Source organism: Danio rerio, chromosome 23, assembly GCF_049306965.1.
Source record: "Danio rerio strain Tuebingen ecotype United States chromosome 23, GRCz12tu, whole genome shotgun sequence".
Lineage (NCBI taxonomy): Eukaryota > Metazoa > Chordata > Actinopteri > Cypriniformes > Danionidae > Danio > Danio rerio.
In genome coordinates, this window is record NC_133198.1 from 24496841 (window position 1) to 24513415 (window position 16575).

General features: G+C 34.0%; 1 protein-coding gene across 18 annotated transcripts in view; it reads left to right on the top strand.

Annotated features, from left to right (window-relative positions):
• Positions 1 to 16575, top strand: part of arhgef10lb (Rho guanine nucleotide exchange factor (GEF) 10-like b) — a 99953-nt gene that overhangs the window by 50986 nt on the left and 32392 nt on the right. For all 18 annotated transcript variants that reach the window (XM_073938949.1, XM_073938947.1, XM_073938940.1 and 15 more), the window contains 4 exons: positions 1700 to 1815; positions 8775 to 8902; positions 11501 to 11601; positions 11763 to 11884. In XM_073938949.1, coding sequence (XP_073795050.1) covers positions 1700 to 1815; positions 8775 to 8902; positions 11501 to 11601; positions 11763 to 11884 — 467 coding nt within the window. The remainder of the gene's footprint in view (positions 1 to 1699; positions 1816 to 8774; positions 8903 to 11500; positions 11602 to 11762; positions 11885 to 16575) is intronic.

The window sequence follows — 16575 nt, forward strand, 5'->3', positions numbered from 1 at the left end:
AAATTAATTTTAAATTATATTTTCATGTTATTTTTTTTATTAAACTGCAGTCTAGTAAGCTCAAGAGACTACATTTTTTGAAAAAACATATTTTATTTTGTTTTAATGTTTAAGTTAGTCATATATTCAATAATAAATTCTAAATATTTTGTTTTTTTTAAACATTTGAATATAATTTCCTTTAATATTTATAATATACATGAAAAATATACATTACTGGTCTAAAGTTTGAGCTCAGCATGATTTTTAAATGTTTTAAAATAAGCTTCTCCTGCTCACCAAGGCTGCATTTATTTAATCAAAAATGCAGAACAAATTGTAAAATGTTATTGCACTTTAAAATAACTGTTCAAAAGTATTTCATTATTTAATTTAATCATTTATTCCAGTGATTTTAAAGATGATTTTTCAGCTTCATTGGTCCAGTCTTCAGTAACATGATCCTTCAGAAATCACTCTATTATTATTATTATTATTATTATTATTATTATTATTATTATTAATTATTATTATTATTATTATTATTATTATTATTATTATTATTATTATTTGTAATGGTAATAGTAATACAAGCAATAATGACTGGAGTAATCATTTCATTTGAAACTACATACAATAAGTAATAAATAAATATTTAACAATTTGACATTTTTTTATAAATGCCACCTTGATGGACATAATAATTTTATTAAAATTATTAAATAAAATTATTAAAAACTGACCCCAAACTTTTTACCAGTAGTGTATTTATAAAAGTTTATTTAATCAAAATATTATCATTATAGTTTTCTATACATCTTATCTATAACAATAATAATATTTTTCTATATGCTTGTTTAAAAAAGTTTGTTTAAAAGTTTTTAATTATGAGTACTTTATTGGTATTATGCAGTAAACTATTTCAAATAATATTTTGAATTAGTAATTTCCAGGAATAGTTTACATACTAAATATCATATATGAAACTTTTATTATCTTTACATAAATGTTGTCACTGATTGGTTGTTTTACAAGACCAAAAATGATGACTTTCGATTCAGTGCATGAGTCAGAGTGATTCAAACCATTAACTTTGTGCTTTTCCTTAAAAGAAAAGGCTCATTAGAGTACGCTTGTTAATAAATTGTGAAGGAGCATAAATGTAAATTACTTAGAGTGGATTGTTTGTATTTGTGGTAATTTAATAGAGCAGGGAAAAGTGTTAAATAGTTTTAATAGTCATTGTCCTTATTAATTAGTGTATAGATTTGACTGTTCTCTGAGGCTGCTCAACAAAACAAATTTCCACGCAGTTACACAAGCTTTACTTTTAACAAATCACTCTCCCAGATCTAAAGTGAGCTCTGCATTCATCTCATTCAGAAAACCTCAGGTTTCCCAGTGTTAAAACCAGCTCATACTCTCCAGCAGGGGAAACATATACACTCACAGTCAGGGGACACAACAGAGGGTCTAATTCCAGGATGAACCGAAAGTCCTTGGCTGACTTTCTTTTTTTACATCAGAAACTTCAACCCCTTCTCCATGTCTTTCCTGCTGTGTTTGAGCTTTCAGCCTGATGCAAATACTGCACAGAATTACAATGTTAGTTGAGCGCAGCCAGTCCGCTGCATGAATTTGCTGGAGGCGTATCATTTCAGAGCCCAAAGCTGTAATGTGAATATAATTACTGATTATGATGGAAATGCTATTTGTTCAGGAAAGCTGTTCCTGGGACCACCGCGGCTGTACCAGGAACTGCAGGAGTTACAGCATGATCTCACTGTGGTGGAGGAAGTCACGTTGTTAGTTGGCACCCTGCAGGGATCATACCAGGTACAATCCTTCATTATTTCCACTTTCACACACCTGGTCAGTTTCTGACTGTCAGAGAATTTGTGTGAAAGCAGATATTTCCATAATTGATGAATCACTTGGCTGCGTAAATAAATAGTTGGTCTTAAAGGGACAGTTGAACCATTGAAGATTAAAGTTTACTCAGCATTTACTTTCCTTCGTGTGATACCAACCCTTTATGAGTTACTTTTCTTCTCTTCTGACCATAAAGGAAGATATTTTGACAAAATTTGGAGAACTGTAGCCATTGACAATTGCAGTAGAAAAAAATCTATGGAAGTGGATGGCTACCAGGTTTTTTTCTGTTCATCAGTAGAAAGAAAATCAAATATATTTAGAACAAGTGGAAGGTTGGTTAATGATGACAATATTTTCATTTTTTTGGTGAACTATCCCTTTAAAGGGACGATTTGCTGTTGATTTACTTACTCTCAAGGCATTCAAGATATATCTGACATTTTTCTTTGGTGGAGCATTAAAGAAGATTTTTTAGCTGAAACTGTGGTTGTTCTGGCCTTTTGGCTGATGTATGGTTGTGGCTTTGGTTTTTCGAAGGTACTTCACTCCATTCGCTTTTATCCGATTCTCTTGTTTATTAAACAGGTAATTTACCAAAAAAAAAAGCATAAAATTTAAGATAAAGCATATATAAAATGAACTTTGTTATAAAACAATATCTCCGAATAGTACATGAAGTAGTCAAAAAAGTGTGTGTCCGAGCTCATTCAGTTCTTTCGGCTTACTGCCGTTCCATTTTCCAATTGTTCACATTCAAATTAAAGAACAAAACACCAGAAAATAACATTAAACTAAATGCACTTTCAAAACAATGTGTACAACAGTGGTCCTTGGGGTTCATGGTAAGTCGATGGTTACCCAGTACTTTGAAAATGTATTTGTAGGAGTTTCCTGGTCAGATGAAAAGTTTTATAGGAGGGAGGTATTTAAATGAATCAGCATCTGCTGCGTAAAACATATGCTGGATAACTTGGCAGGTAATTTCGCTGTGGTGACTTCTTATTAATAAAGGGACTGAGCCAAAAAGAAAATAAATGAATGAATGTTGTTGTTGGAGGAACTAATGGTAAAATTTTAAAGTAAAGTTTCCCCTCAAACATATTTATTTGGAAAGCCAGAAGAACACATTGTCTGAACATAATGAGTGCCAAATATAGTATTTGCTTCAGTAATTAAAAGGTGCTACAAACAACTAGGGTGAGTTATGTAATATCAGCACAATCTTAGTTTCCTCAGAAAGTTTGTGGTCAGTTCTCCTTGCGTCTTGTGAACATATATGAAGAGTTCAGATGCAAAAACCTCTAAGTGCAGTCTGAAAGTCGAAAATGAACATTTTTCTCAGCCTCCTTTGTTCATGTTGAGATATTCCCCTTTAAAGACCAGGGGCCTCATGTATCAACGCTGCGTACGCACAAAAACTTTGCGTACGCCAAGTTTTATGCTCACGTTTGGATTTACTAACGATGAAATTAACGTGAGAATGTGCGTTGGTTCACGCCAACTTCATGCCTGGCACACATGTGTTTCTTGTGTGTGTTTGATTTATTTTTATTGGCGACTCCTAGAGGCAATCATGTTAAATTGCACACTACAAAATATCTTTGAGCTGTGCAATGCCATCTGTATGGGACAGGATCATTAGCAGGTATATAAGGTTTCCATAGCATGCAGTTGATAAGCCAAACATTAAAGCGAAACTTGCAGCGATCGCCGGTTTTCCCAATGTAATCGGATCGATCGACTGCACGCACATTGCTATAAAGGCGCCATCTGAAGACAAATTTGCAAACGTGAATCAGAAACATTTCCATTCAATAAATGTGCAAGTAATATGTTATTCTCAAATGCGCTTAACATAATACACACACTTATTATTGATTCCTACTTGTCTTCCACGTGATGAAGATTAGGCAATATCTGAAATGTAATAGGGGAAAAAAGAAGAATGAGTTCATCAAACGCTGGATTCGAACCGGGATCATGATTGACAGTGTCAAAACATGTTGCCATGTGCTTTACGAGCTACGCTGCTGATGTCCTCCCTCTTTAGCTTTGTTGTCTCTGTCGATCAAACAGGTGGAAATCACTCAACTAGTTCATTCCAATGACAAACTTGCAAATAACACCGTTTTTCTCTGGTCTACCTCCAATAGGAGCACCTCCAATTCACATTCTGTTCAAAGTTTCTCTTCTTGCTTGCTTTTGCCGTTGCTTTTTCGTTTGGTTTGGCCAAGGTAGAGTAATTAGCATATTTATACGGGGGAGGAGGCAGGGCAGGGTTTTGCGTTTGTGCATGTGCGCTTAGTTTCACGTTAATTCGGATGTACCAAAAGAATATGGTGGGATTCAGCATGCGCAGCGTTTCATTCATCTGAATTTTTTACTGCATACGCACATTTACAGCTTTGTGCATATGCAATGTTTTAGTATGAATTCAACGCAAGTCTCCGTACATGAGGCCCCAGGAAGAGAACTTATTCTGTGCCATAAAGTGATATTATTGAACATACACACAGGAGCCTGATAAAAATGCTCATTGTAGAAGAAAATTTCAGATGGTGTTTAGAGGTTTTTGCATCTGAACGCTTCATATACAGTTGCATATGGCTTACTATACTGTATGTGAATGTATGGTGTGTGAACAGGAGTGCGTGAGTGCTGTCTGGTTCTGAAGTCTATCACATTTTGTAAAAGTTTTTTTCACTGTCTTGGTTTAAGCTGTAATATTTTGTGAATATGTTTATCCTAAGACCAACGATAAATAAATAAATAGGCCTAAATAAAATAAAACTATACTTTTGTTTAATATGTGTACTGCTTTTAACTACATTTTAAAGAAGAATGCTAACTTTGACCATTTTTTTATCAATAATCAAGATGTCATTGTAGATCAACTGTACCTTGTGAAGAGTAATATTTGCGCTCTCCTGCAAATTTGCTCTGTTTGGTAAATCTAACCCTAAAGGTAATAATGTAGTAATAATCTTCAGTTTTTATGCCAATTTCGCCTCTGAATGAGTTCAGGAGCCACATGTAGTCAATATATTTTTACATGTACATGTTGTTTTGACTCTCAAATTTGCCGTAGCATTTTATGAATCACCAAGGACCACAGTTTCAGCTCCAAGCCTTCTTTAACTCTCTACTGAAGAAAAACAGGTCACCTACTGTACATCTTGAATGGTCTGAAAATTAGTCAATTAAAAGCTCATTTGTTTTTGTTTTTTTGTGAACTATACCTTTTAGGGAAGAGGAATATACATGATAATTTAAAACTTTATGAGAACATTTCAGATATTTTTCTATGGGTAAACAAAATTTAGCTTCTCAGGGTGAAGTGTCCCTTTGAGGAAGCCCTCAGGCTGTTTTAATGATGTCTACACAAGATATTGATCAGAAGGGGTGAGGGAGTGTTCAAAAAGAGGCGCAGTTACAAAACAAAGACAGCATCAAGCAGCTATGAAGGTTGTTTTAAACATAACAGGCATACAGTTGAAGCCAAAGAAAAGAGTTTTTTTGGTTTGTTTTTATTCAAACATATTGATGTTATGTTGATGTGTATTTTCAGGTTAAGGATATTGCAGAGTTGTGTAGGAGAGTGCAAAACTTTTATATGTTCTTTGCATTTCAAGTGATTAAGGATTGCTTATTATGTGCACAAATCAAATACAAAGTAAAAATTGTAACAAGTTATACTAGTTTCATTCATTATGCCCAAGAAAAAATTCCCCAAGTGAGCAAAAAAAGTATATTGTATTGTTTAGTACCATTATTTTGCAGTCAAACGATGTTTCAGTTTCTTTTGCATAAAAATTTTAACATTTAAAAAAAAATAGATCACTAGATTAGTGTTTTCTTCTTCCTGAACTTAAATATTTCATAACTTGTATGGTCATTAAAAAGCGAATGTAATACAGAAATGAAAATAAAAACACTTTCTGCATATTTTATAAACGATTATGTTCATTCATTCATTTTCCTTCGGCTTAGTCTCTTATTCATCAGGGTTTGCCACAGTGAAATGATCTGCCAACTTATCCAGCATATGTTTTACACTGCAGATGCTCTTCCAGCTGCAGCCCAGTACTGGGAAACATCCACTCATATACAAATTTAGTTTATTAAATTCACCTATAATGCATGTCTTTGGACTGTGAGGGAAAACAAAGCTACCGGAGAAAACCTACACTAACATGGGGAAAACATGCAAACAGAGAAATGACAATTGACCCAGCATGGGCTCGAACCAGCGACCTTCTTGCTGTAAGGTGACAGTGCTAACCACTGAGCCACTGTGTCACCCTAAATGATTATGTAAAATTTCATATGTGTATTATATTTTCATAGTTGTATTTATCATTTAATGTCTCAATTGTTGCAGCTTTGACTATTTTATGCTTTGGTAGGACAGAATAGTCTGTTAACCGCTGTGTTTTAATTAACCAAAAATTAAATATTGAAAACTGTATTGTACATAAACCCTGACTAAGATCCAACAGGTTACTGCCAGCTATTTTCAATATGAAATCTGCAACGTTTTATTTCACAAATCTAGTCGACACAAAAGGTGGATTATGCATACTAACAGAAACATTGCTCACAGCGGGTGATTTGAAGTCCGACAGTAATTGTCTTGAAATGTATTGTTGAAGACGGTGGATTTGTAAAGAAAAGCTCTGCTATGATGGCTGCAGCGGCGGCGCTTTCAGGAGGATGAATTTAGAGATGAAGCTTCTCGGAGACATTTTACCATTAAAGCACAGCACGCTGTCAGAATGCTAACACCCCTAACACTGAAACGTTTCCTCCGTAAAGTCATCGTATTTACAGCAGGCCTGCTAAAAATATGGAAACAGAAACAAAAAAAGAAAAAGTGGATGAGCTCACAGATGGACCCCGTGTGCCACTTTCTTGCCCTTTCACCTCCCGCTATACTCTAATGATGCTGCATTTTTACTTTAATGTTACATTTAATTAATTATTTAATTTATACTTAAAGTAACGCAGCAATAACACACAAAATAAAATGATTTTATTGATTGTTTTTTAAGGTAACTTTTATTTTATATAAACTACAAAATGTATTTTTTTAATGTGTTAATATAGTAATAATTTGTAATATTATATTGTAGTAATAATTTTAGGTAGCATTTTAGCTATTTTACACTTACATTTAATAAAAAATGCTAACATTTTTTTTCGCCAACTTACTTGATAATTTTTAATTGTTGTATATTTTATTTTGATAAATAACCATAACACTCCAAACACAAGAGACATTTCTTCATGAAAAAAATTATCTCTTATAAGTATTATTATGTTTTATCTTTTAAGTCTCACCAATCTCTGAGCTAATGATGAAATGGATGTGAAAAAATTAGTATAGAGTTAGGATTGTAGTATTTTTATTTTACATTCACTTAAGTAATTATGTTGCATGATTTGTCATTTGTATTGTGTCTTTATAGTTCATATGATTTTTTATTGAAGTTTTCATAAACTTTTTTTATTGATTTTATTTGAACCTTTATTTTATATAAATTAAAAATCTGGTTTTAGTTTATTGTTTATAGTTTATGGAAATATTTTAAATTAATTTAATTTTAAATTAATTATTAAATTAAAATGATAATAAAAATTTTCCTGCAATAGCTGCAGTAAAATAATGTGTAACTTTTTAAAATATATATTTTATTTTGTTATGTAACGTTTTTATTAAATTGTGACCCTAGACCACAAAACCAATCATAAGTGTCCATTTTTAGAAATTGAGATTTGTACATAATCTGAAAGCTGAATAAATAAATTTTCCAATGATAGAATAATATTATTTTTGAGATACAGCTATTTTAATATCTTGAATCTGAGGGTTCAAAAAATCTGAATATTGAGAAAATTGCCTTTAATGTGACGCAAATGAAATTCTTAGCAAAGTGTAAACAAAAACGTTTTGTTATATTTACAGTAGTACACGAACGGTCAAAAGCGTGGGGTCAGTTATTCTATTCATCAAGGCGGCATTTATTAAATGAAAAAAAAAAAGTTAACTTGTTAAATATTTATTAAAATTCTAAGTAACCGCTTTCTTATTATATGTAGTTTTAAAGGAAATCATTACTCCAGTCATTATTTATTTTATTACTCTTTTATTACTAATACCATTATTATAATTATTATTATTATTAATAATAACAATAATAATAATAATAATAATAATAATAATAATAATAATAATAATATTAGAGTGAATTCTGAAGGATCTGAAGGAAAATTCATCTTTAAAGTCCTGAAATAAATGATTAAGTTAAATTATAAACTACTTTTGAACAGTTATTTTTAGTGCAATAACATTTCACATTTTTTTCTTTTGTTCTGAATTTTTGATGAAATAAATGCAGTCTTGGTGAGCAGGAGAAGCTTATTTTAAAACATTTAAAAATCTTACTGACCCCAACCTTTTGACCAGCAATGTACATTTACAACATATGTTTATGAGACATGATCTCTACTCAATATTCTACAGATTTTTTGCTTAAAAGAAAAATGTATAATAGTGACCAATAAAATGTATTTTTGGCTATTGCCACAAATATACTCATGCATCATAAGACTGGCTTTGTGGTCCAGGAGTCACAATTAACCAAACTGTATAAAGCTTTTTAGTTGTAGCTTACCGTTAAAAGCACAGCATGCCGTCAGAATGCTAACGCCCCAAAGACATTTCTTCACTAAATTCATCCCTTTAAAAGCGCGATCGCGACCGAAACAAAAGCAACTCACCGACGGACTCTGTTGAGCCGCTCTCTCTCGGCCTCTCACCTCTCCCTGCACTAATGATGCTGTGAATGTGAAAAAGCAGTGTGCTAACCGATGCTTAGCCAGTCTGACAGCTGTCTAAATGTGACTGTGTGCGTGTCCAGAATCTCAACACGACGGTGGGACAGGACTGGTGCATGGCTCTTCAGAGGCTCATCCGCATCAAAGAGGACGAGATCCAGTGTGCCAACAAGTGCCGTCTGCGGCTGATGGTTCCTGGCAAGCCTGACAAGTGAGTGCCGACTACCCAAACGCCAGCGGGCACAGGTTACACAGAATAGAGCTGCACGTTAAATTCCTCTAAAATGTGGGTGGATGTGACAGTTACATTCATCCATTTCATTGCACTTGTAGCAGAGGGATTTACATCTCTTGGATTTGTCTTGGACAGGCTCTTTGGTGTCGCTCTGTTATTCCATATACAGCCAATAGACTTTGTAGATCAGATGGAGGTTTAAACACAGGCTGAACAGCTTTTTAGACAGATGGCCGTGAACTCTATTGGATTATAATGGTTTAAGGCAGGGGACCACCTAGGTGGTTAATGAGACAGGGCAAGTTATTTTTATTATCGTTTTATCGTTTAAATTTATGGTCAGTTCTTTTAATTTTTTATGAACAGATTTATTCAGCATGGATGCACAAATAAATTCACAGTTACTCTAAAATCTTTATTAAAAGATTTATTTTAAATCTTTGTAAAAAGTGAATGTCTGTTGTTATATCAAACCGCCTAGTTTTTAAAAATTTTTATGTGATTTTTTGCAATAAAAATGACCGATTTTGTGTTGGGTTTTCCTAGAAATTTGTGAACAATTTAGCCAATAAAAATATATATATATATAAATATAAAAATCATAATACCTGCCCTACATGCACAAATAATGTCTTTCAATTTGGTCAAGTCCAGCAGCCGTCATCCTTGAACCAATCTCCACCACTGTAAGCTACTTGCTTTCCTGTCTGTTTCATTGCTCCGTTTTTTAGATGTTTGCTCACAATCTTTTGCAGTAAGCGCATCAAACGCACAAAAATCCAACTTGGGCCACAGGTAGTCTAATTGCATCTTTGCGTTGCCTTCATATGTAAATCACTCACGCTTCATCCATGTCTATTAGGGTGTAGTGAGATGTCATTTTTTGAGAGACACTCCTACACATCACATGTGCTGCGTATGCAACGTGTAGAAGTCATTTAAAACAACTAAACAAACTGAAATAAGTATAATTTGATTATATGGTTTGAAATTGGATGTTTTATAAGATTATTTACATATTTTGCGTTTAATTAAGAATTTTGCAGGATCGTGAAAGATTGTGACTTTTTGTTGATTTTGCATTGGATTCAGCGATCATGAAATCGTGGAAAAACTAGGGGGTCTGCTATATACATTTTTACAGCTTTCAGAACTTTAATTTTTTTTACATTTTATTTGAAATTGTATGTGTTTTTCTTATTTTTTTAGCATTTAATATGATCAAGTTACTATTATAGATTTTTTACTAATAATTTGAGATATAATTATATTATTAGATGCTTTGTAAATTATTGTTTTTCAGGGGTGCCCAAACTTTTTCCTTTGAAGAGCAAAAAAACATTTTTCCTTTGAAAGAGAAAAAATAAAATATCATTGAGAGCCGTAGGCCAAAGAAAAATATACCAACATTTTTTACATCTAGTTGCCATCGATAACTGCATAATTTATTTTATAATATTAAAAAAATAAATAGAAAACATAACTTCGAATCTTAGTAACTAATGCAGTATAACTTTTTAAATGATAACTTATTGCAATAAAAACATAAACAATCACATTTATAACACAGTGAAGTTCTGTGCTGAATATATTCAAGCAAATATATACTATATAACACTGACTATAACAAAAACTTGCTCACCAAACTTGCTCACCAAAGTTTCTGTATTAATCTTTCTTCCGTCAGATGGCTGCATGTACATTTTAAACTAAATTTCAGCATTTAAATTAAAACAATACATTTAAGTTAGCTTTTTGTAGCTTAACAATAAAAGAGATAAATAAAAGGTTAAAGTAAATTTAAAATGACAGACCCATTCTAAACCATCCCCATTATTCTCTCTCTTCTTCTCAGATGGAATAGTGGACCAAATCAAAGGTTATCATGGGCAAACTTTGGCCCACGGGCCCTAGTTTGGGCATCTCTGGTCTATATAGTTTACATTTTTGTAGGCTTTTTTTTTTTTTTTTGCATTAAACAAAAATGAGAAATTCTTCCTTTGCCATGACTGCAGCACCAAATAATTACATTAGCATTATTCATAAAAAATCATGTGACACTTTAGTGAAACCCCAACTGTGCATTAAATTCTAAATTGCATAATAACAGAATACTGTGGCCCTATTTCAGTTTTTCTGTATTATTGCTTGTAAATTATTTAAATAAATGCAATATAATCAGTAGATATTACTTTATACTTTGCAGAATGGGCAACACAATTAAAGCTTTGGCTGAAATGAACTCAGTATTGTTTAATGCATATCTTCCGTTTTTTCCAAAACAATTATTTTCAAGATCAAACGGTAATTGCCGGACCCCCCACTGTAGCGCAGTGGACCCCCCGTTGAAGTCCTTTGCTTTAAGCCGAATTGTGTTTTTTGTTGTTTCCGTGTAGTTTTTTCTCTTACATCAGACATAAACTCGTATGACTCTTGGCACAAATAGAGCTGTACAAACCAATTTCAGTCATGTGTGGAACTGAAAGAGGCTTTGTTTCACTTGGATTTTTATTGTGTTGAATCCTTCTTGGATTTTCACAGTTTGCGCATGTGTGTGTGTTTATCTGTTGACAGGTCTGGCCGTCCAGTCAGTTTCACAGTGGTCTTCAGTACGCCCAGTCCAATTAGCAAAATCTCCTGGGTTAATCGTCTGCATCTGGCCAAAATCGCCCTGAGTAAGTGTGTCCTCTCAGATATGACTAACAGTTGTTGACATGAATCTTTCACTTATTATTTTCATGGATTCACTCTCATGTTTTTAAAAACTGCGCTAGCTTTAGCTTTGAGTTCAGTGACAGTACTGTGCCTCTGGCTAAGCTTATTACCGTTTGTGTAGGAGAGGAGAACTTGCCTGGCTGGGTGTGTGTAGAGGATGATGAAAAGACTAAGCCTCCATTCTGGTGCCCGTTACTGGCCTGCCGGGTGCCTGTGTTTACCCCAAAAGTACAAGATCTGAAGGTAAGGAAGAGGCAATGAATCACTCTTTGGGACAATTTGTGTTCAAGGATACTTAAGAAAGAAATCTAGTCAGCTATAGATGTTATGTTATCATGTTATTTTATATTTTGCTGAAAGTAACTGGAACATAAATGTTCACCTTTTACTAACCTTGAAAGTGCATTGTAAGTGGTTAGTTTGTCTTACCTTCTGAAAAGAAAAATTGCAGCGGTTTGTTTATTCTCAGACCAATAGATTCTAGGGGTCCACAAATATTATACATTTAATGTTTTATAATTCATTCTTGTGGATTTTTTTATACTTTTAATTTAGCTAGTTTAGCTTATTGTTAGGTAATATTATATTATATTATATTATATTTGTATTATATTTATATTATATTATATTATATTATATTATATTATATTATATTATTTTATATTATATTATATTATATTATATTATATTATATTATATTATATTATATTATATTTAATATACACTTCCTGACAAACGTCTTGTTGTCAATCCCAGTTGTAAGAGCAACAAATAATAACTTGACTTCTTGTTGATCGTTTGGAATATCAGCAGAAGGTAGATTTTTCTAATGAATCATCTGTTGAACTGAATCCCAATTACTACAAATACTGCAGAAGACCTACTCAGACTAATCTGTCAAGTTTGGTGAAGGAAAAATCATGGTTGGGCTTACATTCAGTATGGGGGCGTGCAAGAGATCTGCAGAGTGGATGGCAACATCAACAGCCTAAGGTATCAACACATTTGTGCTGGTCATTACATTACAAACTACAGAAGAGGACAAATTCTTCAGCAGGATAGAACTCTTTCTCATACTTCAGCCTCCACATCAAAGTCCCTTAAAGCAAATAAGGTCAAGGTGCTCCAGGATTGGCCAGTCCAGTCACCAGACATGAACGTTATTGAGCATGTCTGGGGTAAGATGATGGAGGAGGCACTGAAGATGAATCCAAAGAATCTTGATGAACTCTGGGAGTCCTGCACGAACGCTTTCTTTGTCATTCCAGATGACTTAATACGTTATTTGAGTCATTGCAGAGATGTATGGATGAAGTCGTCCAAGTTCATGGGAGTCACACAATACACAATATTAATTATTTTCCCTCTGCATCATGAATTTATATTCTATACTGTGCATTTTTTCTGTTAAGTGACAAAATTTTTGTCTATGCAAAGTAAGACCTTACTGTCCTGATTAAATATTAACAATTAAGGCATGAGCATATTTTATTTTGGTAAAATAAGCATAATCTAGAGGCCTTTGCTTTTCATTTAAGCTACTTCTAATACCAAATGACCGACTAGAGGTCAAGGTATTATTTGTTGCTCCTAAAACTTAAATAGGCGACAAGACTTTTGTCAGGTAGTGTATATGCGTACAATATAATAAATAGAGATAAACAGATTAATTTATTCATTTTCCCTCGGCTTAGTCCATTATTTACCAGAGGTCGCCACAGCGGAATGAACTGCCAACTATCCCAGCATATGTATTACGCATCAGATGCCCTTCCAGCCACAACCCAGTAATTGGAAACACCCACACACTTTCACACACACACGCAAATTAAAAAAATTAAAATTAATTTACCCAATTTTCACTTACAGCGCATGTCTTTGGACTGTGGGGAATCCACAGCACACGTAGGAAACCCACGCCAACTGTAAACAGAGATGATAAAAGATAATATCATATTTATCATGATGTTATTATAACATTAAACTCTTTTCTCACAGTTTTCTCCTTAGTGATAAGTCTTGTACGTGTACATATATATATATATATACTGCAACTGCTTTTCTAGTTTAGAAAGAGGGTCTCTCTCAAGAGGGTCATTTTTGAGACTTTTTGACATCAAAAAGCCTAAAAAAAGTTTAAAAACCCATGTCCTAGATGGCAATTAGATAAAATCAGAATCATCTGAAGACTCTTGCTTCTTACATCTTTTAGAAAACCTACAGTGTAAAGCCATTAAAAGATTTCAGCATGAACTCAAACTGTACATTTTGTACTATATAAAACCCGTCGTCTGCTTTCCATCTGTTTACTTCTCCTACATAAATTTAGAAGACGCATCTGAGAGTTGATATTGAAATAACCCTTAACTGCCAGCCTATGAGCAATGTTTTCCTGGAGCTACAGGGAAAAAAAATTTCCTCTGGGTAGTCAGTGTTTGATCTAGGACAAGGCAGATTGTACTCAGATTTAGATTCAGGATTTCATTTGTATGCATGTGCTAGACTATAATTGACGGCTTATTGCCTGGCCAGCATCCGAAACCTTTATCTGTCCTATCAGTTCAGCACAACATGGTGAGCTGGCAATCTTTCTAACATACTGCTTGCAATCAGACAAGGCGACTGAATCAAACACATGTTGCCATACATTTACATACACCTTTGATCCTCTGTTTAGTGCGCCATTGCTATTCCGCACCTTCAGGTCTGTGTGCAACTTCACAACATTGGGCGGTATTTTCAATCCACAGGACTTCACTTTTTTTAATCAAGACCTTATGTCGATCCAATTTGGAGGATCTTTGTTAGTTCTGATCTCCCATTGACTATTTTTGCTTTCATAGCTCTGTGATGATTTGCCACTGAACTGCAATTGTGTTCATGTTAATGTTTCATATTCATTCTCAGCGAGTGGCTTGCTGATTTTTGCAGTGTATTCAACCATTTTTTGCAAGTGCTGCTGATTTTGTCTGTGATATAATGTTGCTGGGTAACACAGATAAGGTCTTGTTAAAATATGCAAATCATGAAAGCTCCAAACTACCAGTAATGTTTTATCCAGATGCAGTTGACCAAGAACAAACGGGATTATTATCCTATGGATTTGAGGTACACTAAGAGCATTTAGTGTAAAACAAATTTTTACTCAGGAATTGCTAGAACAGGCAACGCAGTGGCACGGTGGGTAGCGATGTCGCCTCATAGCAAGAAGGTCGCTGGTTCGAGCCCTGGCTGGGTCAGTTGCCATTTATGTTTAGGGTTCGCATTTTCTATCCCTGTTCGCATAGGTTTTCTCTAGGTGCTCCGGTTTCCCCCACAGTCCAAAGACATGCGCTATAGGTGAATTGGGTAGGCTAAATTGTCTATAGTTTATGTGTGTGAATGGGAGTGTTTGGGTGTTTCCCAGTGATGGGTTGCTGCTGGAAGGACATCCGCTGCATAAAAAATATGCTGGATAGGTTGGTGGTTCATTTTGCTGGGGTGACCTTAGATTAATAAAGGGATTAAGCCAAAAATAAAATAAATGAATGAATCAGCTAGTACATTTCACATACAGTAATGAAGACAGCAAATAAGGAAACATAAAATGTGCACATCCACATTTATGATTTGGTGGCTTCATTAAAATTCAAAAGGATAAAACGAAATATGTACCTAAATTTTTCAGTGCAAATTGGCTATTTCTGGTAAACGTTAGTGCTGTTTTTACACATTTGGTCCATGTTCGCACCCTAAAGGTACAGATTACTACTAAAAAAGTGAATGTTAATTATCCCTTGAAGTGCTTTGAAATCTGCATTTTGTTCAATGTGTGACTATGGGCCCTATCTTACACTCTGCACAAAAAGACCCAAGATGCGTTTGACACAACTTGTTGTAATTTTCAGACCAGCCCAACCCTAATTTTCACGTTTTGCACCAATTTGTTTAAATAGCAAATCCATTTGCAAAAAAAAGAGAAATCCAATGGCTTTTTCAGTTTATTCATGACTGCTTGCATTTGAATAATGCTATGGTTATTAGTAGTATTATTTATAATATGCATATTTCTATTTGTTTTTATTAAAAGCAAGCTTAGATTTGTCCACCTGTCGGGATTTGTAGATGCATGCATCACCATATGGGGCCTAAGAATAGGATGTGTGTTTGGATTATTGCTCATTTATTCGTTTGCTAAAAATAAGAACTGAATTTAGACATAGTTTTGAAACAAATCTTTGCGCTTAACAAACAAAATGATATATGTAGGCTAATGGATTTCTTCAGTGAATTGTGTACAACACCGTTTGCTTATCCATGAAAGTAAAGGAGTTAAGAGTGAAATGAAAGAGAAAGTACAGAAGCCGAATGAAGGAGGCTCATTCTTTATCCTCACGCTGCAGATGATCTGTTTAACAGTTTTCTTGCTAATGAAGCATTCAGTTTTTCCGCTTGCAAAGTCTGTCATGTAAATAGCAAATGCGCCATGGCACGACACAACTAAATCTTAAAGAGAATGGGAGATGAGACTCTGATTGGTTTAAAGCATGTTATACTCAAAACACACCCATAATTCATTAAGAGAACAAGCACAACACTATTAGATCATGCGCCAGGGCACAGAGGGTATTGTTCCATCCTTACAATAGCAAAAGTGGATTCGGACATGCTCTTAATGCCTTTGTGCCATGCGATTTAGATTTTACGCCAAGATCGTTAAAATAGAGCCCTTAGTTTGAACTGTGACTTGAAGAAACAGAGTAGCTGCTCCCCTTTAAAAAAAACAGCATTTTGTATTTATTACAGCTCTGTCAGTGAGAGTGGTGGAGCTCTAGCGCATATACTTTAGCAATAGTATCTTGAAGGAGGTGGGACATGTCAGATACTAGTTTGTATTTGATTGGTCAGACGATTTGATGAGAAACTGAGGTGACATCAAAATAATTGTTGATCCA